The following is a 21,129-nucleotide window of genomic DNA, read 5'->3' as shown; positions in this document are numbered from 1 at the left end:
CTCCTACGCTTGCAATTCACATCCTCTTTCATAATTGTGACTCTCGTCACCCAGCCTTGTGAGGGCGTCTTGTGTGTGCAGTGGCGTATCCAATGGGTTTCTTTTCCCCCCCGCAGGCCTGTGTCTCAGCCGACCCCCTTTGCTCTTCATTACGCTGCGAGCTGCGACGTGGACCTTGGCTCTGGCGACAGCATCAGCTTAGCTCGCTCCATCAGCAAGGACAGCTTGGTATCCAATGTCGTCAGTCTGACCCCACAGAATCAGCCTCACCCCGCAGCGGCTAAGACCAATGGGAAAACCCTCCTGAACAACGTCAATATTGAGGATGAGGATGAGGAACTTGTGGCGATCGTTAGAACAGATGCCGCTCCCCACGGGGGTGACATGCAAGTGCTGAGGTCCTCCCCTCGCGCCTCGGGCCTGACAGGTGCCAGGTCTCCCCAGAGGCAGGCGGATGCCTCAGAGAGTAAGCCTGATAGTTTTTTTTTGGAGCCCTTGATGCCGGCTGTGCTCAAGCCGGCAAAAGAAAAGCAGATCATTACTAAGGAGGATGAGCGTGGAGAAGGGCGGCCTAGGGGCTTCACTGCTAAGCGGTCCAGCGAGGGCCACCAGTCTTTGGTACGAAGGAAAGTGACCAGCAGTCATGGCAGCCGCGACCTGAACCGAACTTTCACCCCTATTGCCTGTTCAGAATTCCCTGTGGGCATGGACCCCACACCCCCAGAGGTGGGATCGCCGTCAGCAGATGCTGCAGGAGAGACGTGTGGCCGGCCTGTGTCCAGCGGCGGTTTCCACCAGCTATCTCAGGTACAGTCGGTCGATGGCTTCTTTCTGCACTTAGCCAGAGCTGCTGAGGACCCCGAGGGAAGGCTCAACGTGAGCTGTTTGAAAAGCCCCAGCTCGCAGGACACAGAACCATGGGCTCTTCTGAGGCAGGACTCTGATTCAGACGTGGTCGACATAGAGGAGGCTGAGCACCACCTGATTGGAGAGGACCGACCTGTCATCGTTGCGAAGTATGCCGGCGAGGAAGAGTCGGCGAAGCTGCAGGAGGACATGCAGGTGAAGGAGCACGAGGACAAGGACGATGCCAGTGGCCGCTCGAGTCCCTGCCTGAGCACCATCTCTCAGCTCAGCAGTGTCTCTGTGGCCAGCGGGAGTGTGAAGATGACCAGCTTTGCAGAGAGGAAACTGCAGAGACTCAACAGCTACGAGACCAAGTCCAGCACCAGCAGTTCCCAGAAGACCACGCCTGATGCGTCTGAGAGCTGCCCAGCACCGCTGACGACCTGGAAGCAGAAGAGAGAGCAGAGCCCGAGCGGGCAGGGCCGGGACCACGCCGTCCTGCTGGCCTCGGAGCTGGTGCAGCTGCACATGCAGCTGGAGGAGAAGCGGCGGGCCATCGAGGCCCAGAAGGAGAAGATGGAGGCTCTGTCTGCCAGGCAGCGCCTGAAGCTCGGCAAGGCGGCCTTTCTGCACGTGGTGAAGAAGGGCAAGGCCGACAGCGTCCCTCAGCCACTCAGACCCGAGCACCCGGCGAAGGGGCATTCTCAGCACAACGGGGAGGCCTTTGGCAATGGTGTATCTAAAACGGAAGAGCTCCGTGCCAGAGAGGAGGAGAGAGAAGACCTCCTCCCCGAGTCTCGGGGTGTGGACAGAGAGAGCCTGGCTTTCCTTCAGCAGCACTCACTCAAGGACCCGTCCACGCTGCAGGAGCTGGAGAAGACTAAGGTGCTGTCTGCAGCCCTGCTAGAGGACGGGGTGGGTGATGGGGCAGACGTGAATGAGTGCGACCTCTCCATCGAGAAGCTCAACGAGACCATCAGTACCCTGCAGCAGGCCATCCTGAAGATCTCGCAGCAGCAAGAGCAGCTCCTCATGAAGCCCCCCTCCGTGCCAACGCCGGCCCCCAGGAACGGCGCCCAGGACCAGAAAGTGAAGACGGCGGTGCACTTTGTTGAGCCGCTCTCTCCGACTGGACTGACTGGTCACCGCAAACCCCCTCGTCTTGGCCAGGGACGGAGCTCCCGCTCTGGACGGCCAGCCGAGCTGAAGGTCCCGAAAGACAGGCAGCAGGGCTCCTCTAGGAGCAAAACCCCAACCCCGAGCATAGAGACCCTCCCGCACCTGAGGTCGATCCTCCCAAACAGCCAGGCGAGGACGCCCACCGACCCGGGCCTGGACAGTGGGGCAGAGCCTGGGAGTGACCCATGTGACAAGGTGTTCTTTGACAGTTACAGGCTCCATGACGAAAGCAACCAGCGAACGTTTGTTCTGTCCTCCTCCAAGGACACCAACATCATATCAGAGCAGATGGGCTTCACAGAGGCTCTGGAGAAGGGCGGGAAAGAGGGAGGGCTGAGTTCTTCCCGCGTCTCAGGAAAGGAGAACGTTCCCGTGGAGGAGCCCCTGAGGAGCAAGGCCAGCCTCATCGAGGTGGACCTCTCTGACCTGAAGGCACCCGATGAGGATGGGGACGTGAACATCCATGACAGCTCGGGTGGCCTGGGCAACGACTGCGACCAGAAGCTCGGGGTCGGGTTCTTCTTCAAGGTACCCATGGCTTGGGCTCCCACACCTGTCCGTGTCCGTAGTTGTTGGGGGGTCGGGTTCTCCTTCAAGGTACCACACCGATGGCCTGGGCTCCCACGCCTGTCCCTGTCTGTAATTTTGAGGGCTTACCGAAGACGTGCATTCAGAGCAGGGCTCGGCAAACCCTTTCTGTCCAGGGCCAGAGAGCAGGCATATCCACCTCTGTTGGCCATGTGGCCCTTGCCACAGCCAGTGCAGCTCAGCTGGGCACAGCTGTGGCCAGACACAAGGGAATGGGCGTGGCCGTGTGCCAATAGGTCTTTATGAATGTGGGATTCCATGTAATTTTACGTGTCATGAGCTTTTTTTTTTTTCTTTTGGTGGTTTTCTAACCGTTTAAAACTGGAAAAACCATTCTTAGCTCACAGGCTGTACAAAACCAGGTGGCAGCTGGCTTCACCTGTAGGCATAGTCCCTGACCTGGCCCGTGATGGAGTCTGAACGGAGTAGGAACTTTAAAGACATTTTGTTCATCTCTATCTGGGCCTTTCTTGTAACTTCTTCTTAGGAAAGAAGAGAGAAGTGAATTGTGACAACTTCTTTGTTTGAATAGCATCTGCTTCTCCTCCCAGCAGTATGAAGTGGACGGTATAATACAGAACTGTTAGGTTTAGCTTAGAAGAGATGCGGGCTTTATTTGTGTTCACTCATTTAAACAGTAACCCAGTCAGTAGCCAGTGTGGGTTATGGGCTCATACTATAGAAATCTCTATGGGTAGTTTTTTAAGGTAAACTGAGCTGGGCATGAGGCACTTGGAAAGGTGACAGACTTTGTGGCTGCATTGTGAGTGGTGTGGCTTCTCTCCCGTTTGTATTTTAGAGTCTGTAAAGTTACGCTTAGGCATCAGTTAAGACAGGAGTAGACAGCCCTTGGGCACGTGCTGACGTTCTCTGAACGTACGTTGAAGCCTGTGGAGTGGAGATGGTCTGTGCTGGGCTGTGAAGGGCTGCCCTGTGATGCTGTGTGTTCGGTTCTGCAGGATGAGCAGAAGGCAGAAGACGAGCTTGCCAAGAAGCGGGCGGCTTTCCTTCTGAAGCAGCAGCGCAAGGCTGAGGAGGCCCGTGTGCGGAAGCAGCAGCTCGAGGCAGAGGTTGAGATCAAGAGAGATGAAGCCCGGTAGGTGCCTGCCCCGCCGTCAGCGCCTCTGCCCCATTGGGCAGTGGGGGAAGACGAGGTCAGGCAGGGGGTGACCGGGGTGAGCATGGGTCAGTGCAGAGAGTGAGCCCAAAGTGGGTGCTGCATCAAGCCAGCCGATCGTGTCTCAGGCAGATGCCAGGTTCCCATCTCTCAGGCCTGCTGTCTCCTCTGTTGTGCACTCTCCACCACGTGGCACTGTCGCATGTCCAACGTATGCCGACCTGGTGCACGCACTGCGTGCACTTCCTCCTCCATTTCCACAACCACCGGTGAGGCACGTGTGCGCAGCACCCACGACACAGATAGCTCGGCCCACGCCCGTCTCTGAGCACCACGCCCTGCTGTAGGAGGCCTTCACCCTGTCCTAGCAATGTGCCCCAGTACCCAGTGGTCGCTCTCTGGCACCGTGAGGCTGGCAGCAGGGCTCCTCTCGGAGCAAAACCCCAACCTCGAGCATAGAGACCCTCCCGAATGGTGAAGGTGGCCCGACTGAGCACGCCCCTTCTGCCCAAGGTGACTTGGAGTGTGTCTTTCTTTCAGGCGTAAAGCTGAAGAGGATCGGATAAGAAAGGAGGAAGAGAAGGCCCGGCGTGAGCTAATTAAGCAGGAGTACTTGCGAAGGAAGCAGCAGCAGATTTTAGAAGAGCAGGGCCTTGGGAAACCAAAATCAAAGCCGAGAAAGCCTCGGCCCAAGTCCGTCCACCGGGAAGAGTCGTGCAGCGACCCGGGCACCAAGTGCTCCTCGACATGTGAGCTGCCCTCGCGGTGCAGTCCACGTGCTGGGTGTGCACGGCTCTGCCATGCTCGGGTTTCTCAGATCGCTGGGAGGAAGGAGGGTTGGGGGTGCTGCCCTATTTGACGAACAAAGTGGAGACCAGGAGCTTGAGTCCTTCATAGCGAGATGCACCCATTGCCAAGTGGGTCCTGGGCCAGGTTTGGTGCAGCCCCAAAGGTGGAGGTGCAAGTGGCAGCGCAGTGGGTGCTGGTGAGGGCCATCACCTGGCCCTGTTTCCCTCTGCTGAAGGTGGGGCTGTGGCACTCTGCGTGGACGTGTCTGGGGCAGGTGCGTGCTTTGGGAAACTGCTCACAGTTGCTGTCGGTTTCTTGTCTTGGCAGCTGATAATTTGAGCCGTGCCCAGTCTGGATCAAGCCTGTCCTTGGCGTCTGCAGCAACCACAGAGCCAGAGAGTGTCCACTCAGGGGGCACACCTTCCCAGCGGTGAGCAGGCTAGGGGACATCCGGGGGGCTGGGACAGAGGTTCTGCAAGAGGTAGCCGTGTAACTTCCACCTTGGCGACGATTTCACCATCACAGAAAGATTATGGCCTTTGGCTGGGCACTCCTAGACACCCTCCCCCGCCCCTGCATACTCTCTTGCTGTCCCCTGCCCCCATGCGTGCACAGCCTGGTTTGAGTCATGTAGGAACAAGTCGGGGACCTCTTCCCTTTGTCCTTAGACGCGTTTGTGTGCATTCCCGCGAGCAGGCCTTTGTCCTGCCGCCACAGCACGGCTCTCACACGCACGGTCTGGTCCGTCAGCTGCCCTGTCCTGTTAGCTGTAAGCGGCTTCCCCTGTCACAGGCCCTGTTCAGGATCGTAGTGCATTTGGTTGTCACATCACTTCAGCCGCCTTTAACCTGGAACATTTTGCAGCCTTTCCCTGTCTGTCTTGACCTTGACATTTGTAGGGTGCTGACCCCTCAGTCTGGACTCCGTACTTAGACTCAGGCTCTGCATGTCTGCCTGGCACTCCCAGGAGCATGTCCCAGCAGGGTCGCCCAGTGCAGCATGGCTGCCTGGACCCCTGTTTCAGGTGGCACTGCTGTGCCTTCTCATGGTGGTTAGCGTTCCCCCTTGTAGTGAGAGGTGGCTTGAGAGGAGGTCGTGGAGTTTGTCTAAACGTCACTGAACTCTGGCTCAGGGCTTTACCCCACAGATGGCCAGTCTGCCCCCAGCCCTCCATGTGCTGGCTGGCGCTCTGGAGAGGTGTGGGGTGGGCCTCTCCCCACATGTCTGCTCCTTGTACGTGCACGTATGTGGTGCAGCCACTCCTTGCTCTGTTGGCTGTGACTGTGTTTCCTTGCCTTTTCACGTGTTTTTCTGGGCTTTGTGGAGGATGGCTTTTAGAGCCTGGGTCCTTTACCTTTCTCTGAAGAGCTGATTTTGTTCCATTAATGTGGCTGCACGCAGACCCGGCTCTGTCTGCCTGCTGTGAGCAGGGGTGGGGGTCTCTATCTGCCAGCCGGCCACCTGCACTGGTGTCAGCTGCACTCAGGGGGCGGCTTCCCCTGTGCGGCTTGGGGTCTGCCGAGGAGCTGAGGGTCATTGACTCACGGGGTCTTTCTTTCTGGGGGGTTACCCTGTGTTTGGCAGCAGTACAGACAGACCCAAAGTCCATCCTCCAACCACTCGAGCCACTAAACCGTGGCTCCGGCCCCAGACTGGGGCCCGGTGCCTTCGCCCGTCTCCTTCCACACTCTCAGGGCCAGGGGTTTGAGCTTTGTCTTTGGCCCAGAGTCCATCACCGTGTCCCGCAGAAGCGCTGGGTTGACAGCCCCTCTGCCATCTCCGAGGGCCCTGGCCTGTCAGTGCTCACTCTTACACTTGGGTGGGAGTCTGGCTGCTTCCGTGTGCCTGAAGAAACAGCATTGCAGCCCAGCAAGCCGGCTGCTAGCGTGGGTGAGAGAAGTGAGGCCTGCTGCTCAATCTCCCTCATCCCCACCCTGCTCTGTCACAGAGTGGAGTCGCTGGAAGCCCTGCCCACGCTGAGCCGGAACCCAAGCAGGAGCACAGACCGGGACTGGGAGACGGCGTCCGCAGCATCCTCCCTCGCCTCAGTGGCTGAGTACACAGGTAACGAATGGCCTGCAGCCTGCAGAGGTGACTGTGTCCCTTGACCTTTAAAATATCCTTTGACCTAAAAGGTAATTTTTTAATAAAGTATTTTAGCCTGTACAACTCAAAGAACGTCATCAATGTCACTGAACTGGACATGTAGAGCCATTGAATTGGTGCTTTGCTGTGTGTATTCTCAACAACAACAAAAAATTAGCCTATTTTTACAAATAAATTTAACACATAACAACAAAAAAATGTTTTAGATTGTGAGAGGGAGAGTTGTTTTTAACTCTGGTGGTAGAAATGGGTGTGATGTCTATCTACAATGCTTTCTTTAATATGATAGAATATCAAACAGTTCTAAACTCCCCCAAACAGCCTGGCTTCTCCTGCTCTGGCTTTCTCCCTTCCCATTGTTCCTGCAGCTGAGGGGCAGGAGGGGCGTCCTCACCTGGGCACAGGTGTGCAGTGTTCGGCATGGGGAGTGGGGGGCAGGAGGGGCATCCTTACCTGGGCAGAGGTGTGCAGTCTTGGGCATGGGGTGGGGGACAGCAGGGGCGTCCTCACCTGGGCACAGGTGTGCAGTATTAGACACCAGGTGGAGGTCGGTGGCATTGTGTCCAGGGCACTTTTGAGCCTTAGACAGGCTTTTAAAATTTACCATTTCTTAGGTTTGCCCTTTTTTACATTAAAGAATCTGAAATTAGAAAGGGGATAAATTGCCACCGTGGCCCCTTTAGTTTTTTAAGATTTATCACTCAGAATTTTTTCTGATCGGTTTGAAGTAACTGTTACGCTAATACGTCTCTGCTCCCCATTTTTAAACAATCACAAACATCCCTAATTCAGCCTCCCACTGCCCGGGTCTCCGGAACTGCCGGCTCTGTGTGTGCATGTCTGAGAATGCCAACTCCGCTCTCTCGGCTGGCTCTTCACAGGTCCCAAGCTCTTCAAGGAACCCAGCAGCAAGTCGAACAAGCCGATAATTCACAACGCGATTTCGCACTGCTGCCTGGCTGGGAAAGTGAACGAGCCACACAAGAACTCGATATTAGAGGCAAGTGTCAGTTCTGCACTGAGTGTTACGTAGACTAAAAGATGTCTGTAAGTTCTTTTGCAAGACAGCTTCCCGGTTATTTGCATGTTTGAGACTTCCCTCTTTATGTGATTGAACTATTCTGCCACCAGGTGGGGATGGGCCTTTTTCTTAGTGAGAATAAGGGGCTGTAACCACGCTGCTGGGTCCCGGTGCCTGCTGTGGGCTGGAGGAGTCCAGGGGCTTCCAGGGGGAGCAAACGTTTGACAAAACGGTGGAGCTGAGACAGAGACTTGGGGGTGGCCCTTCCCCTGGAGAGGCAGAGCCAGGGGTCCAGAGGGAGGACCTTCTGGGCACAGTGAGAAGGCTGGTGTGCCTGGCGGGGGACTGAGGCAGGGAGCTGAGGGAAGTAAAGATGGTTAGGGGCTGAGGCGCAGGTCCCTTGGGGGTGGTGTGGGGAGTGGCAAACTTGGGTTAAATTGGAAAATCAAGTGGAGAAAAATGGTATCGTTAATCTGGTAGCTGATTGACCTGGCAGCTGAAGACAGCGAGCACATTTGGAGGAAACAAATCCAGATAAAACAACCCCCCATAATCCCACGGTCCCTGCAGATTCTGCTTCTTATTTATTGACGTCTAATTTCTGTTTGTACTTGCACACGATTTATCTCGTTGAAATTAGTGTTGCATATAGCGGAAACCCTGGTGGCGCAGTGGTTAAGTGCTATGGCTCCGAACCAAAAGGTCAGCAGTTTGAAGCCACCAGCAGCTCCTGGGAAACCCCGTGGGGCAGCTCCACTCTGTCCTGTTAGGGTTGCTCTGAGCTGGAATCGCCTCAGTGGCAATCGGTTTTGTTTTGGTTGGTATACAGTTTTAGATTGTTTTTTTCATTTATACTTTTAAAATATTAATTTATTTGAAATAATAATAAACACATTATATGTCAGCAATAGCAGTGTATATTTATGAAAAGTATGTTTTCTGAGAAGAATGGCATCATTTTATGTTTTTAGAAATCTCTTTCATTCCTGGCTTTATAGAAGACATCTAAATACTTACCTCGTCTGTATTCAGTCTGTCGCAATATCACGCATCATGTAGCTTCCGGAAAACTCCATCGCCCACTCATGAGGGAAGGGGGTCAGTAGTCACATCCTGTCTTAGCATGACCATGGGAAGAGTCTTGACCTCACAGACCCCATGAAAGAGTCTCAGAGACCCCTGGACCACACTTTGAGAATATTTTCAAGCATGAATACCTATTTTTAAAAATTATCAAAACATTTTATCAATGAATTATCTAATAAAATAACGAGAGTATAAAAAGCAAAAGACAAAATAAGTAAATTGAACCTGATAAAAATTAAAAACTTGTTCATCAAAAGACTTTACCAAAAAAATGAAAAGACAAGATACTGACTGGGAGAATATCTTTGGAAACCATATATTCAGTAAAAATCAAATAACCAAGGTATATCTAAAACTTTGACAACTGAACAACAAAAAGACAAGTAACCCAATCATTAAACGGGCAAAGGACTTGAATAGACATTTCTTCACAGAGGATATTCCAGCGGCCACCAGACACGTGAAAAGAGGCTCCACATCATTAGCTGTCAGAGAGGGAAAATCAAAACCATAACGAGACACCATATGACTCCCACCAGGATGGCTAAGATAAAAAAAAAAAAAAAACAGAAAAAAACAAAAGTGGATGAGGATGTGGGGAGGTTCAAACCTTTATCTATTGTTGATGGGAATGCAAAATGGTACAACAGTTGTGCAAAACAGTGTGGTGGTTCCTCAAAAAACTAAAAATAGAACTACCGTTGTTGTTATTGTTAGGTGCCGTTGAGTCAGTTCCCACGCATAGCGACCCTGTGCACAACAGAACAAAACACTGCCCGGTCCTGTACCTTTCTTAGAATTGTTGTTATGCTTGAGCCCATTGTTGCAGCCACTGTGTCAATCCACCTCGTTGAGGGACTTCCCTTTTCCGCTGACCCTGTACTCTGCCAAGCATGGTGTCCTTCTCCAGGGACTGATCCCTCCTGACGACATGTCCAAAGTATGTAAGACGCAGTCTTGCCACTCCAGCTTCTAAGGAGCATTCTGGTTGTATTTCTTCTAAGACAGATTTGTTAGCTCTTCTGGCAGTCCATGGTATATTCAGTATTCTTCGCCAACACCACAATTCAAAGGCATCAATTCTTCGGTCTTTCTTATTCATTGTCCAGCTTTCACATGCATATGATGCAACTGGAAATACATGGCTTGGGTCAGGCGCACCTTAGTCTTCAAGGTGACATCTTTGCTCTAAGAGGTCCTTTGCAGCAGATTTACCCAATGCAATGTGTCTTTTGATTTCTTGACTGCTGCTCCCATGGCTGTTGATTGTGGATCCAAGTAAAATGAAATCCATGACAACTTCAATCTTTTCTCTGTTTATCATGATGTTGCTCATTGGTCCAGTTGTGATGATTTTTTTTTTTCTTATGTTGAGGTGCAATCCATACTGAAGGCTGTGGTCTTTGATCTTCATTAGTAAGTGCTTCAAGTCCTCTTCACTTTCAGCAACCAAGGTTGTGTCATCAGCATAACGCAGGTTATTAATGAGTCTTCCTCCAATCCTGATGCCCCGTTCTTCATATAGTCCAGCTTCTCCGATTATTTGCTCAGCATACAGATTGAATAGGTATGGTGAAAGAATATAACCGTGATGCATAGCTTTCCTGACTTTAAACCAGTCAGTATCCCCTTGTTCTGTCCAAACACCTGCCTCTCGATCTATGTAAAGGTTCCTCATGAGCACAATTAGGTGTTCTGGAATTCCCATTCTTCCCAATGTTGCCCATAATTTGTTATGATCCACACAGTTGAATGCCTTTGCATAGTCAATAAAACACAGGTAAACATCCTTCTGGTAGTCTCTGCTTTCAGCCAGGATCCATCTGACATCAGCAATGATATCCCTGGTTCCACATCCTCTTCTGAAACCAGACTGAATTTCTGGCAGTTCCCTGTCGATATCCTGCTGCAGCCGTTTTTGAGTGATCTTCAGCAGAATTTTGCTTGTGTGTGATATTAATGATGTTCTATAATTTCCACATTCGGTTGGATCACCTTTCTTGGGGATAGGCATAAATATGGATCTCTTCCAGTCAGTTGGACATGAAGCTGTCTTCCATATCTCTTGGCATAGATGAGTGAGCACCTCCAGCGCTGCATCTGTTTGTTGAAACATCTCATTTGTTATTTCGTCAATTCCTGGAGCCTTGTTTATCGCCAATGCCTTCAGAGCAGCTTGGACTTCTTCCTTCAGTACCATCGGTTCCTGATCATATGCTATCTATTGAAATGGTTGAATGTCAACTAGTTCTTTTTGGTATAATGACTTTGTGTATTCCTCCTTTTGATGCTTCCTGCATCATTTAATATTTTCCCCATAGAATCCTTCACTATTGCAACTCGAGGCTTGAATTTTTTCTTCAGTTCTTTCAGCTTGAGCAACACCGAGCATTTTCTCCCCTTTTGGTTTTCCATCTCCAGCTCTTTGCACATGTCATTATAATACTTTGTCTTCTCGAGCCATCCTTTGAAATCATCTGTTCAGTTCTTTTACTTCATCAATTCTTCCTTTTGCTTTAGCTGCTCGACAATTAAGAGCAAGTTCAGAGTCTCCTCTGACATCCGTCTTGGTCTTTTCTTTCTTTCCTGTCTTTTCAGTGACCTCTTGCTTTCTTCATGGATGATGTCTTTGATGTCATTCCACAACTCATCTGGTCTGCAGTCACTAGTGTTCAATGGGTCAAATCTATTCTTCAGATGGTCTCTAAATTCAGGTGGGATATACTCAAGGCCATATTTTGGCTCTCGTGGACTTGCTCCGTTTTTCTTCAGTTTCAGCTTGAACTTGCATATGAGCAACTGATGGTCTGTTCCACAGTCGGCCCCTGGCCTTGTTCTGATTGATGATATTGAGCTTTTCCATTGTCTCTTTCCACAGATGTAGTCAGTTTGATTTCTGTGTGTTCCATCTGGCGAGGTCCATGTGTATAGTCGCCGTTTATGTTGGTGAAAGAAGGTATTTGCAATGAAAGAGTTGTTGGTCTTGCAAAATTCTGTCATTCGATCTCCGGCATTGTTTCTGTCATCAAGGCCATATTTTCCAAATACTGGTCCTTCTTCTTTGTTTCCAACTTTCACATTCCAATCACCAGTAATTATCAGTGCATCTTGATTGTATGTTCGATCAATTTCAGACTGCAGCAGCTGATAAAAATCTTCTATTTCTTCATCTTTGGCCCTAGTGGTTGGTGGGTAAATTTGAGTACCAGTCATATTAACTGGTCTTCTCTGTAGGCATATAGATATTATCCTATCACTGACAGTGTTGTATTTCAGGATAAACCTTGAAACGTTCTTTTTGACGATGAATGCAACACCATTCCTCTTCAAGTTGTCATTCCCAGCATAGTAAACTATATGATTGTCTGACTCAGAATGGCCAATACCAGTCCATTTCAGCTCACTAATGCCTAGGATATCGATGTTTATGTGTTCCATTTCATTTTTGACGATTTCCAATTTTCCTAGATTTGTACTTCATACATTCCAGGTTCCAATTATTAATGGATGTTTGCAGGTGTTTCTTCTCATTTTGAGTCATGCCACATCAGCACATGAAGGTCATTACGGTCGACTCTACTCTGAGGAGGCAGCTCTTCCCCAGTCATCTCTGAGGGCCTTCCAACCTGGGGGCTCATCTTCCAGCACTATATCAGACAATGTTCCACTGCTATTCATAAGGTTTTCACTGGCTAATGCTTTTCAGAAATAGACTGCTGGGTCCTTCTTCCTAGTCTGTCAGTTTGTCGTACTGTGGGGGGCTTGCGTGCTGCTGTGGTGCTGGAAGCTATGCCACCGGTATTCAGATACCAGCAGGGTCACCCCTGGAGGACAGGTTTCAGCAGAGCTTCCAGACTAAGACAGACTAGGAAGAAGGACCCAGCAGTCTACTTCTGAAAAGCATTAGCCAGTGAAAACCATATGAAATACAACTAGAACTACCATATGACCCAGCAGTTCCATTCCTAGGTATATGCCCAGAAGACTTGAAACAGACTCAAAAAGTAGACTTGTACACTAGTGACCATTGTGCACTATTCACAGTACCCAAAAGGTGGAAACGGCCTAAATGTCCACCAGCAAATAAAGGCAAACAAAATGCACACAATGGAGCACTATTCAGCCAGCAGAAGAAACAAGGTCTTAATATATGCTTCGATGTGGATGGAGTTCGAAGGCATGATGCCGAGTGAAATAAGTCAATCGCAGAAGAATAAATATGGTATGACCTCACTTACATAAAAAGATAAGAATAGGCAGTTGTACAGAGACCGGTTTATTAGTAGTTCCCAGGTGACGGGGGAAAGGGCGGGTCAGTGGTGATGGAAAAGTCACATGGATTAAGGGTAGGGTCGCACGGCTGGTTAATACAATTGCTGTCTGTAGATTGTGCGCCTCTAAAAAAGTTGACCTGGCAAACGTGTGATAGATATATTTACAACAACAGCAAAAGAGTAGCTGTCGAGCTGCTTGTATACAACCAAAAACCTCGTGGGACTTGGCTTCCTTGGCGTGAAGGTTTAAGGTTATAGTTTCACGGGACATCCCAGTTAATTGGCCTGGTAATGTGTTGAGTACTCGTCTTCTACCTCCCAGTTCGTTGTATAGTGCCTGTGGTCTTAGAAGCTTGCAGGTGGCCATCCAAGGCGTGGCAGTTGGTCTGTATTTGCCTGATGCAGCAGAGGAAGGAGGAAAGTCAGGAACTGGAGGAGAAAATGGAGTGTATGGCTAGTTGCCTCTGTGAACAACTGCTCCTTTGCCATGAGACCAGAAGAAGTGGATGGTGCCTGGCTACCATTACTGAACATTTTGATCATAGATTCTATAGGAGAATCTTGATCAAAAGGGTGAAAATGCAGAACAGAATTTTAGTTCCACGGACAGCAGAGTTTCTGGAGCCATAGAGGCCGGATGAACCTCTGAAACTATTGCCCTGAGATAATCTTTGGTTTAAAATTTAAGCCAAAAATATCCCCCAAAATCTATCTGTATGGGATCACAGTGACAGCAACAACTCGAAAGGTTAGATGAGAAGCTTAGGGGGCAGGGAGTTCATGTTACTGGTGGAGGAGTAACTTGGAAAAAGGCTGAGAATGGTTGTCATCAGTCTCACTGAATTGTACACGTAGAAATTGTTGCATTGGTTTATGTTCCGATGTGTTTATTCTCAACAACAAAATAAATTTAAGAAATTATCAAAACAGTTTCAGACATGTTGAAACATTCAGAATACTCTACAGCAAACATTGTAACACACGTCAGCAGTTTGTCCTATTTACTTCAGAGTCTTCTTTTTCGTAACAGTTTTATTGAGATGTAATTGACATCCCGTACAACTCACTCATTTAAAGTGTATACATCAGTGATCTTCAGTAGACAGACTCGCAAGGTTGCATAGCCATCGCCACTGTCTAGTTCCAGAATATTCTCACCACCCAGAAAGAAACCCTACACCCACTCCTTAGCAGTCACTCCCTGTCTCTCCCTCTGCCAGCACCAAGTGTTCACGACTCTTTCTGCCTTTAATTTGCCTATGCTGGACATTTTATGGAAATGGCGTCACAGAGGATTTGTCTGTTTGTGTCTGGCTCCTTCCACTCAGTGTCGTGTTTTTAGGTTCGTCCATGTCTTAGCATGTGTCAGAGCTTCATTCCATTTTATGGCTGAATGGTGTCCAGTGTGTGGACAGATCAGCTGTTGTTTATCCACTCACCTCTAGACGGGCACTTGCATCGTTCCCGTGTTTTGGCTGCTGTGACTATCCATATACAGGTTTACAGGGGGACGCGTGTTTTCGTCTCTCCCTAGTACACACCTAGGAGTGGAATTGCTGGGTCAGTGGTGACTGTTAGCGGTTTGATTTAGTTAACCTTTTCCAAGTGGCTGCAGGTTTTGTATTCCTCCTAGCAGCGCCTGAGGGCTCCAGTTTCTCCACATCCTTGTCAATGCTGCTTGTTCTTATTTTCTGTCTTTTATGGTGTGTCGTTTGTATTTTTTTTTATCGTGCGTTAGGTCAAAGTTCACAGAGCAGATTAGCTTTGCATTCAGTAGTTGTACACATTATCTGTGTTTTTTGATTCCAGCCACCTGGTGGGTATTAGGAATGGTCCTGTCATTGTGGTTTTGAGCTGCATTTCCCTATGACTGGTGATGCTGAACACCTTTTCATGGTTCTCACACACCTTGCATGCTGGCCTTTGTACAATCTCTGTGGCATAGAGTGGGATGCCGAGTGGATAAACCATATGTGTTTAAGATAGGAAGACTGTGGCTGACATGTAAGCCAGGTTCCTATTGCATGCACAGCCCCTCACTGTCAGCCCTTCCCATGGTGCCTGTGGAGCCGACGTGGCTTGTCATGGCTGCTGGCGTGAATCTCTGGAAGTTTTACTCTTTTCTTTCCCTTTTCTCCCTCCATACAGGAGCTAGAGAAGTGTGATGCCAACCACTACATCATTCTGTTCCGCGACGCAGGCTGCCAGTTCCGGGGGCTCTACTGCTACTACCCCGATACCGAAGAGATCTACAAGTTAACCGGCACGGGGCCCAAGAGCGTCACCAAGAAGATGATCGACAAGCTTTATAAGTACAGCTCAGACCGAAAACAGTTTAACCTGATTCCAGCCAAAACCATGTCTGTCAGTGTGGATGCCCTCACAATCCACAACCACTTGTGGCAGCCCAAGCGGCCGGCAGTGCCAAAGAAGACGCAGACTCGCAAATGACACCGGCCGGCGTCCAGAGGGTGCTGCCGATAGCATCGATATTTATTATTTTCATCCCCTTGGGTACGAAGTGTGCAAAGTCAGAAACCTTTTTCATAGAGGCTTCTACTCTGTGACAGGAAGCCCCTCCCTCAGCTCCTCGCACATGACGGACGTGGGTGCAGCGAGGTGGAAGTGCACGCCAGTATCGACGCCGGCACCGCCCTGCCGCCACCGGCTCCTGGGGGACGGCTGTGAGAGGCAGGAGATGGAGGCGGGGCTGGCCTCCTACTTGAAGTTCCCCTCCAGTATCGGTTAAAGATGGTTTGATTTCCTTTTCCTGCCTCTCACCTCACCCCTTTTGCACATACCTGACACGTAGCATGTTGGTGGGCCACAATCTCTTGTGAGGTCCTAGTGCTGAAAATTGATCTTGGGTCAGGGTGTTTTAACGTCTCTAGAAAAGGGATTCATACTGGGGAAACCTTTTCATTTGAGAAATTGTATGATATTTATTGATTGTGTCTACTGCCAACATTTATATCCAATTCTAAGATTTCTGAAAAGATCCTTGTTCTTTGCTGCTCAGAAAACGTTTACTGAAAAGACCAGTTCACTGAAGCACTGAAATCTGTGAAGTCTGTCTTCTGCTAAATAACGTTTACAAACGTAGAAACGATGGTTTCTGACCTGCAATCATGAGTCAAAAGGTACTAGGAGCTGGTGCTTGCCTGACCTACAAACTGGAGCCATCACGACTGCCGCTGTGGACAGTGCTCTGATGATTTGTTCACTTTAGTAAAGACACGTTTTGGTATTTCTCACTCTGAGCATGTTCCCGTAAAAGGTGACGCACTTCCGCTGGCGGCTCTTTGAGTGTTTTTATTATGTCCTGACTGTAACTGGCCTCCTCTGTCCTGTCCTGGTTCCTGGTTCTGGAAGGACAGATGATACTTGTGTTTGGTCGCGTATTTAAAAACAATTAAAGTGGTTATTTGCAGTTATTTCAGAGCTCGGAGTAAGTGGAATGGCTTTGGATCCTTCTGTGCTGAGCGTCCGACCGTCGATGCTTTCCCACAGCAGACACTGTCTGGAGCCGACCGCGCCCCAGCCCGTCCTCGGCACGTCAGGGCGCCTGGAGCGCTGCAGCGCCTCTGTGGGACTCGGCCAGCTGCTCTGCCGTCCTGATTTGACCCAATGGCTGGAAGGTTCTGGAGCCACTTCTGTTAGCTTTGCACATATTTTCTTGGAAGTGTTACTTGAACCTACCTGGAACTGCAGAAGAAACCACAGATCAATAGAAAAGTTAGATCAGTGTAACTGTTAGATAATTTTAGCTAGATACACAGGTAAGTGAGCTGTGCGCCCAGGAGAGAATGTGGTACAGACAATAGGACCCGCTGTGTGACATTGTTAGGCCTTGCTGCGGCCTCCTCAGTCCCTGGGAGAAGAGTGTAGTTTTGGTCGGTCGCCGTTTTGTATATATCGTGTTAGCCGTAGCCGCCTCTGTCTGTACATACATGATGGAAGGCGGTGATCTCTCAAGTGCTGAGTATTAAACAGTCGTGAGTGGACCCTGGCCCCAGGCTTTTCACACGTGTGCTTGATTTCTCACTGTACGTTTGATACTATGTTACCATATTTATTTTAAGGAAGCACTAAAATGTAATAAAGTAATTAATTTGCTTTATACTAGTCACACGTGTGTGAGGCTGTGACGACTTATTTTGTTGACCAGGCGTCACCCACCTCCAACGTCCGTTTTTACTTCACCGGCATCCGTTTTACTGGAGAATCTCATCATTCCTGCTGTCTGAGCAGCGAGACTGACTAGCTGCCTCCCGCATGAACTCAGGATGTGGGACAACTTACTGTCATAGCTCAGGCCTGTTGGCCTAAGGGGGCTGCTTCTGGCACAGAATTGGAAAATAACATTCCTACAGAACTTCTGCGTAAATTTGAGATTTTCGAAATGTAAATTGGTCGATATTTGGAGCGTCTGAAAATCATTTGTTAGCGTTCAGCGTTTTTTGCTCGTCGCTGTGTCAGGGCCATCACCATAGCCAGTGGCACTTTGGTGTCTTCACACATGCAGGTCAGTGCTGACCTAAATGGCTGATGGAAACTGTCCCTGGGTTCTCTGTGCCTCAGCACATAAACCTGTCCTACCTGTCATGACAGAGCTCAGGCACAAAGGATCGTTTTGTGGTAGAGATTTTAGGCCTTTCTGCCTTGGATGGTGGTGATTATTGCCTCTCCGTTTAAGGCTGAGTTGTGGCTCTGCTTTACACAGTCTACATTTTCCAAAGCACCCATAGTATCTGCTGCATGGAGGTGTCTCGTGATGGAATGGGTGTGCGTGTCCATTGCCTCAGAACTGCGACTGTGTGTGTGACAAGCCGCACCCGATTTAACCCTGTAAACAGAAAAAGGTCACCTGAACGACTGAGTGCACGGTGACGTTGATGGGCAAGTCCTTGGTAATGACATAGAAGGCAGCCCCAAAGGGCCGGCCTTAGGGTTAGTGAAACTAAACGAGTCGCGTTATTTTAGAAACACGTAACAGGCACGCATTACGGTCACACTGGTGGGGTGTGTGTAGCTGTGCACCTGAGCCTGCAAGTGCGTGCTGCAACGATGAGCTGCTCTTCAGTGTGCCCTCTGACTCCACTTTTGGAGCATGTCACGAAGTTTCAGCCCGCACACGTTTCTTCCCGGCCAGATGACAGTCTTCACGCAGCCAGCATTGAAAAGCAGACTGGCCCTCATGTTACTTCCAGGTTATATTTTTATTCCTTGAAACTGTAGTTTTTATTTGAGAGGGAAAAATATTTACTGAACATAAAATTTTCTGCTGAAATACAATCAATTTGGATAACCTTTTTCAGTTGGTGCCGATTTATTTCGTGAAAAGCAGAGTGTGCATCTCAAAGCAGTTTCCCGTCACTTGTTCATTGGGAGCCATTTTTTTTTTTTTTTTTAATTTTTATTGTGCTTTAAGTGAAAGTTTACAAATCAAGTCAGTCTGTCACATAAAAACTTATATACACCTTGCTACATACTCCCAATTGCTCTCCGCATAAAGAGACAGCCCGCTCCCTCCCTCCACTCTCCCTTTTCGTGTCCATTTCACCAGCTTCTAACCCCCCCGACCCTCTCATCTCCCCTCCAGGGAGGAGATGCCAACATAGTCTCAAGTGTCCACCTGATCCAAGAAGCTCACTCCTCACCAGCATCCCTCTCCAACCCACTGTCCAGTCCAATCCATGTCTGAAGAGTTGGCTTTGGGAATGGTTCCTGCCTTGGGCCAACAAAAGGTCTGGGGGCCATGACCACTGCGATCCTTCTAGTCTCAGTCAGACCATTAAGTCTGGTCTTTTTACGAGAATTTGGGGTCTGCGTCCCACTGCTCTCCTGCTCTCTCAGGGATTCTCTGTTGTGTTCCCTGTCGGGGTAGTCATGGGTTGTAGCTGGGCACCACCTAGCTCTTCTGGTCTCAGGCTGATGTAGTCTCTAGTTTATGTGGCCCTTTCTGTCTCTTGGGCTCATAATTACCTTGTGTCCTTGGTGTTCTTCATTCGCTTTTGATCCAGATGGGTTGAGACCAATTGATGCATCCTAGATTTTTTAGGTGGTCACTAGCTAGCGTTTAAGACCCCAGACGCCTCTACCCAAGGTGGGATGCAGAATGTTTTTTTAATAGATTTTATTATGCCAATTGAGTTAGATGTCACCTGAAACCATGGTCTCCAAACCCCCGCCCCGCTACGCTGGCCTTCGAAGCATTCGGTTTACTCCGGAAACTTATCTTGGTTTAGTCCAGTTGTGCTGACCTCGCCTGTATTGTGTGTTACCTTTCCTGTCACCTAAAGTAGTTCTTATCTACTATGTAATTAGTGAATACCCTTCTTCCACCCTCCCTCCCTCCCCCCTCTCGTAACCATCAAAGAATATTTTCTTCTGTTTAAACTATTTCTCGAGTTCTCAAAATGGTGGTTTTATACAATATTTGTCCTTTTGCAACTGACTAATTTCACTCAGCATAATGCCGTCCAGATTCCTCCATGTTGTGAAACGTTTCACAGATTCGTCACTGTTCTTTATCGATGCGTAGTATTCCATTGTGTGAATATACCATAATTTATCCATTCATCTGTTGATGGGCTCCTTGGTTGCTTCCATCTTTTTGCTACTGTAAACAGTGCTGCAGTGAACATGGGTGTGCATATATCTGTTCGTGTAAAGGCTCTTATTTCTCTAGGATATATCCCAAGGAGTGGGATTGCTGGATCGTGTGGTAGTTCTATTACTAGCTTTTTAAGGAAGCACCAAATCGATTTCCAAAGTGGTTATACCATTTTACATTCCCACTAGCAGTGTATAAGTGTTCCAGTCTCTCCACAGCCTCTCCAACATTTATTATTTTGTATTTTTTGGATTAATGCCAACCTTGTTGGCGTGAGATGAAATCTCATTGTAGTTTTGATTTGCATTTCTCTAATGGCTAATGATTCCGACTCATAGCGACCCTATAGGACAGAGTAGAACTGCCCCATAGAGTTTCCAAGGAGCGACTGGCGGATTCGAACTACCGACCCTTTGGTTAGCAGCTGTAGCACTTAACCACTATGCCACCAGCGTTTCTGAATGGCTAATGATCGTGAGCATTTCCTCATGTATCAGTTAGCTGCCTGAATGTCTTCTTTAGTGAAGTGTCTGTTATATCTTTTGCACATTGTTTAATTGGGTTATTTGTCTTTTTGCAATTGAGTTTTTGCACTATCATGTAGATTTTAGAGATCAGGTGCTGACTGGAAATGTCGTAGCTAAAAACTTTTTCCCAGTCTGTAGGTAATCTTTTTACCCTTTTGGTGAAGTCTTTGGATGAGCACAGGTGTTTGATTTTTAGGAGCTCCCAGTTGTCTAGTTTCTCTTCTGCATTGTTAGTAATGTTTTATACACTGTTTGTGCCATGTATTAGGGCTCCTAACGTCCCTATTTTTTCTTCCATGATCCTTATTGTTTTAGATTTTATATTTAGGTCTTTGATCCACTTTGAGCTTGTTCTTGTGCATGGAGTGAGGTATAGGTCTTGTTTCTTTTCTTTTCTTTTCTTTTTTTGCAGATGGATATCTAGTTATACCAGCACCATTTGTTAAAAAGACTGTCTTTTCCCCATTTAACTGTTTTGGGGCCTTTGTCAAATATCAGCTGCTCATATGTGGATGGATTTATGTCTGGATTTTCAGTTCTGTTCCATTGGTCCATGTATCTGTTGTTGTACCAGTACCAGGCTGTTTTGACTACTGTGGCAGTACAATAGGTTCTAAAATCAGGTAGAATAAGGCCTCCCACTTTGTTCTTCTTCTTCAGTAATGCCTTATTTATCCGGGGCCTCTTTCCCTTCCAAATGAAATTGGTGATTTGTTTCTTCATCTCATTCAAGAACGTTGTTGGAATTTGGATCGGAATTGCATTAAATATATAGATCGCTTTTGGTAGAACAGACATTTTAATAATGTTAAATCTTCCTATCCATGAACAAGGTATGTTTTTTCCACTTATGTAGGTCTCTCTTGGTTTCTTGCAGAAGTGTTTTGTAGTTTCCTTTGTATATGTCTTTTACATCTCCGGTAAGATATATTCCTAAGTATTTTATCTTCTTGGGGGCTACTGTAAATGGTATTGATTTG

General features: G+C 48.5%; 1 protein-coding gene across 4 annotated transcripts in view; it reads left to right on the top strand.

The window, feature by feature from the left end:
- Window positions 1-21,129, top strand: part of CAMSAP1 (calmodulin regulated spectrin associated protein 1) — a 112,476-nt gene that overhangs the window by 74,968 nt on the left and 16,379 nt on the right. For 3 of the 4 annotated variants that reach the window (XM_049896612.1, XM_049896615.1, XM_049896614.1), the window contains 7 exons: window positions 117-2,553; window positions 3,573-3,709; window positions 4,271-4,479; window positions 4,847-4,949; window positions 6,468-6,583; window positions 7,507-7,625; window positions 15,155-17,126. In XM_049896612.1, the coding sequence (XP_049752569.1) occupies window positions 117-2,553; window positions 3,573-3,709; window positions 4,271-4,479; window positions 4,847-4,949; window positions 6,468-6,583; window positions 7,507-7,625; window positions 15,155-15,457 (3,424 nt within the window). In that variant the 3' untranslated portion in view covers window positions 15,458-17,126. Of the gene's footprint in view, window positions 1-116; window positions 2,554-3,572; window positions 3,710-4,270; window positions 4,480-4,846; window positions 4,950-6,467; window positions 6,584-7,506; window positions 7,626-15,154; window positions 17,127-21,129 lie in introns of those variants that run through there. The other variant, XM_049896613.1, reaches the window with a different exon arrangement.

Source organism: Elephas maximus, chromosome 9 (assembly GCF_024166365.1).
Source record: "Elephas maximus indicus isolate mEleMax1 chromosome 9, mEleMax1 primary haplotype, whole genome shotgun sequence".
NCBI lineage: Eukaryota > Metazoa > Chordata > Mammalia > Proboscidea > Elephantidae > Elephas > Elephas maximus.
Note: the sequence above shows the minus strand (reverse complement) of the source record. Positions and strands in the feature narration are given on the sequence as shown.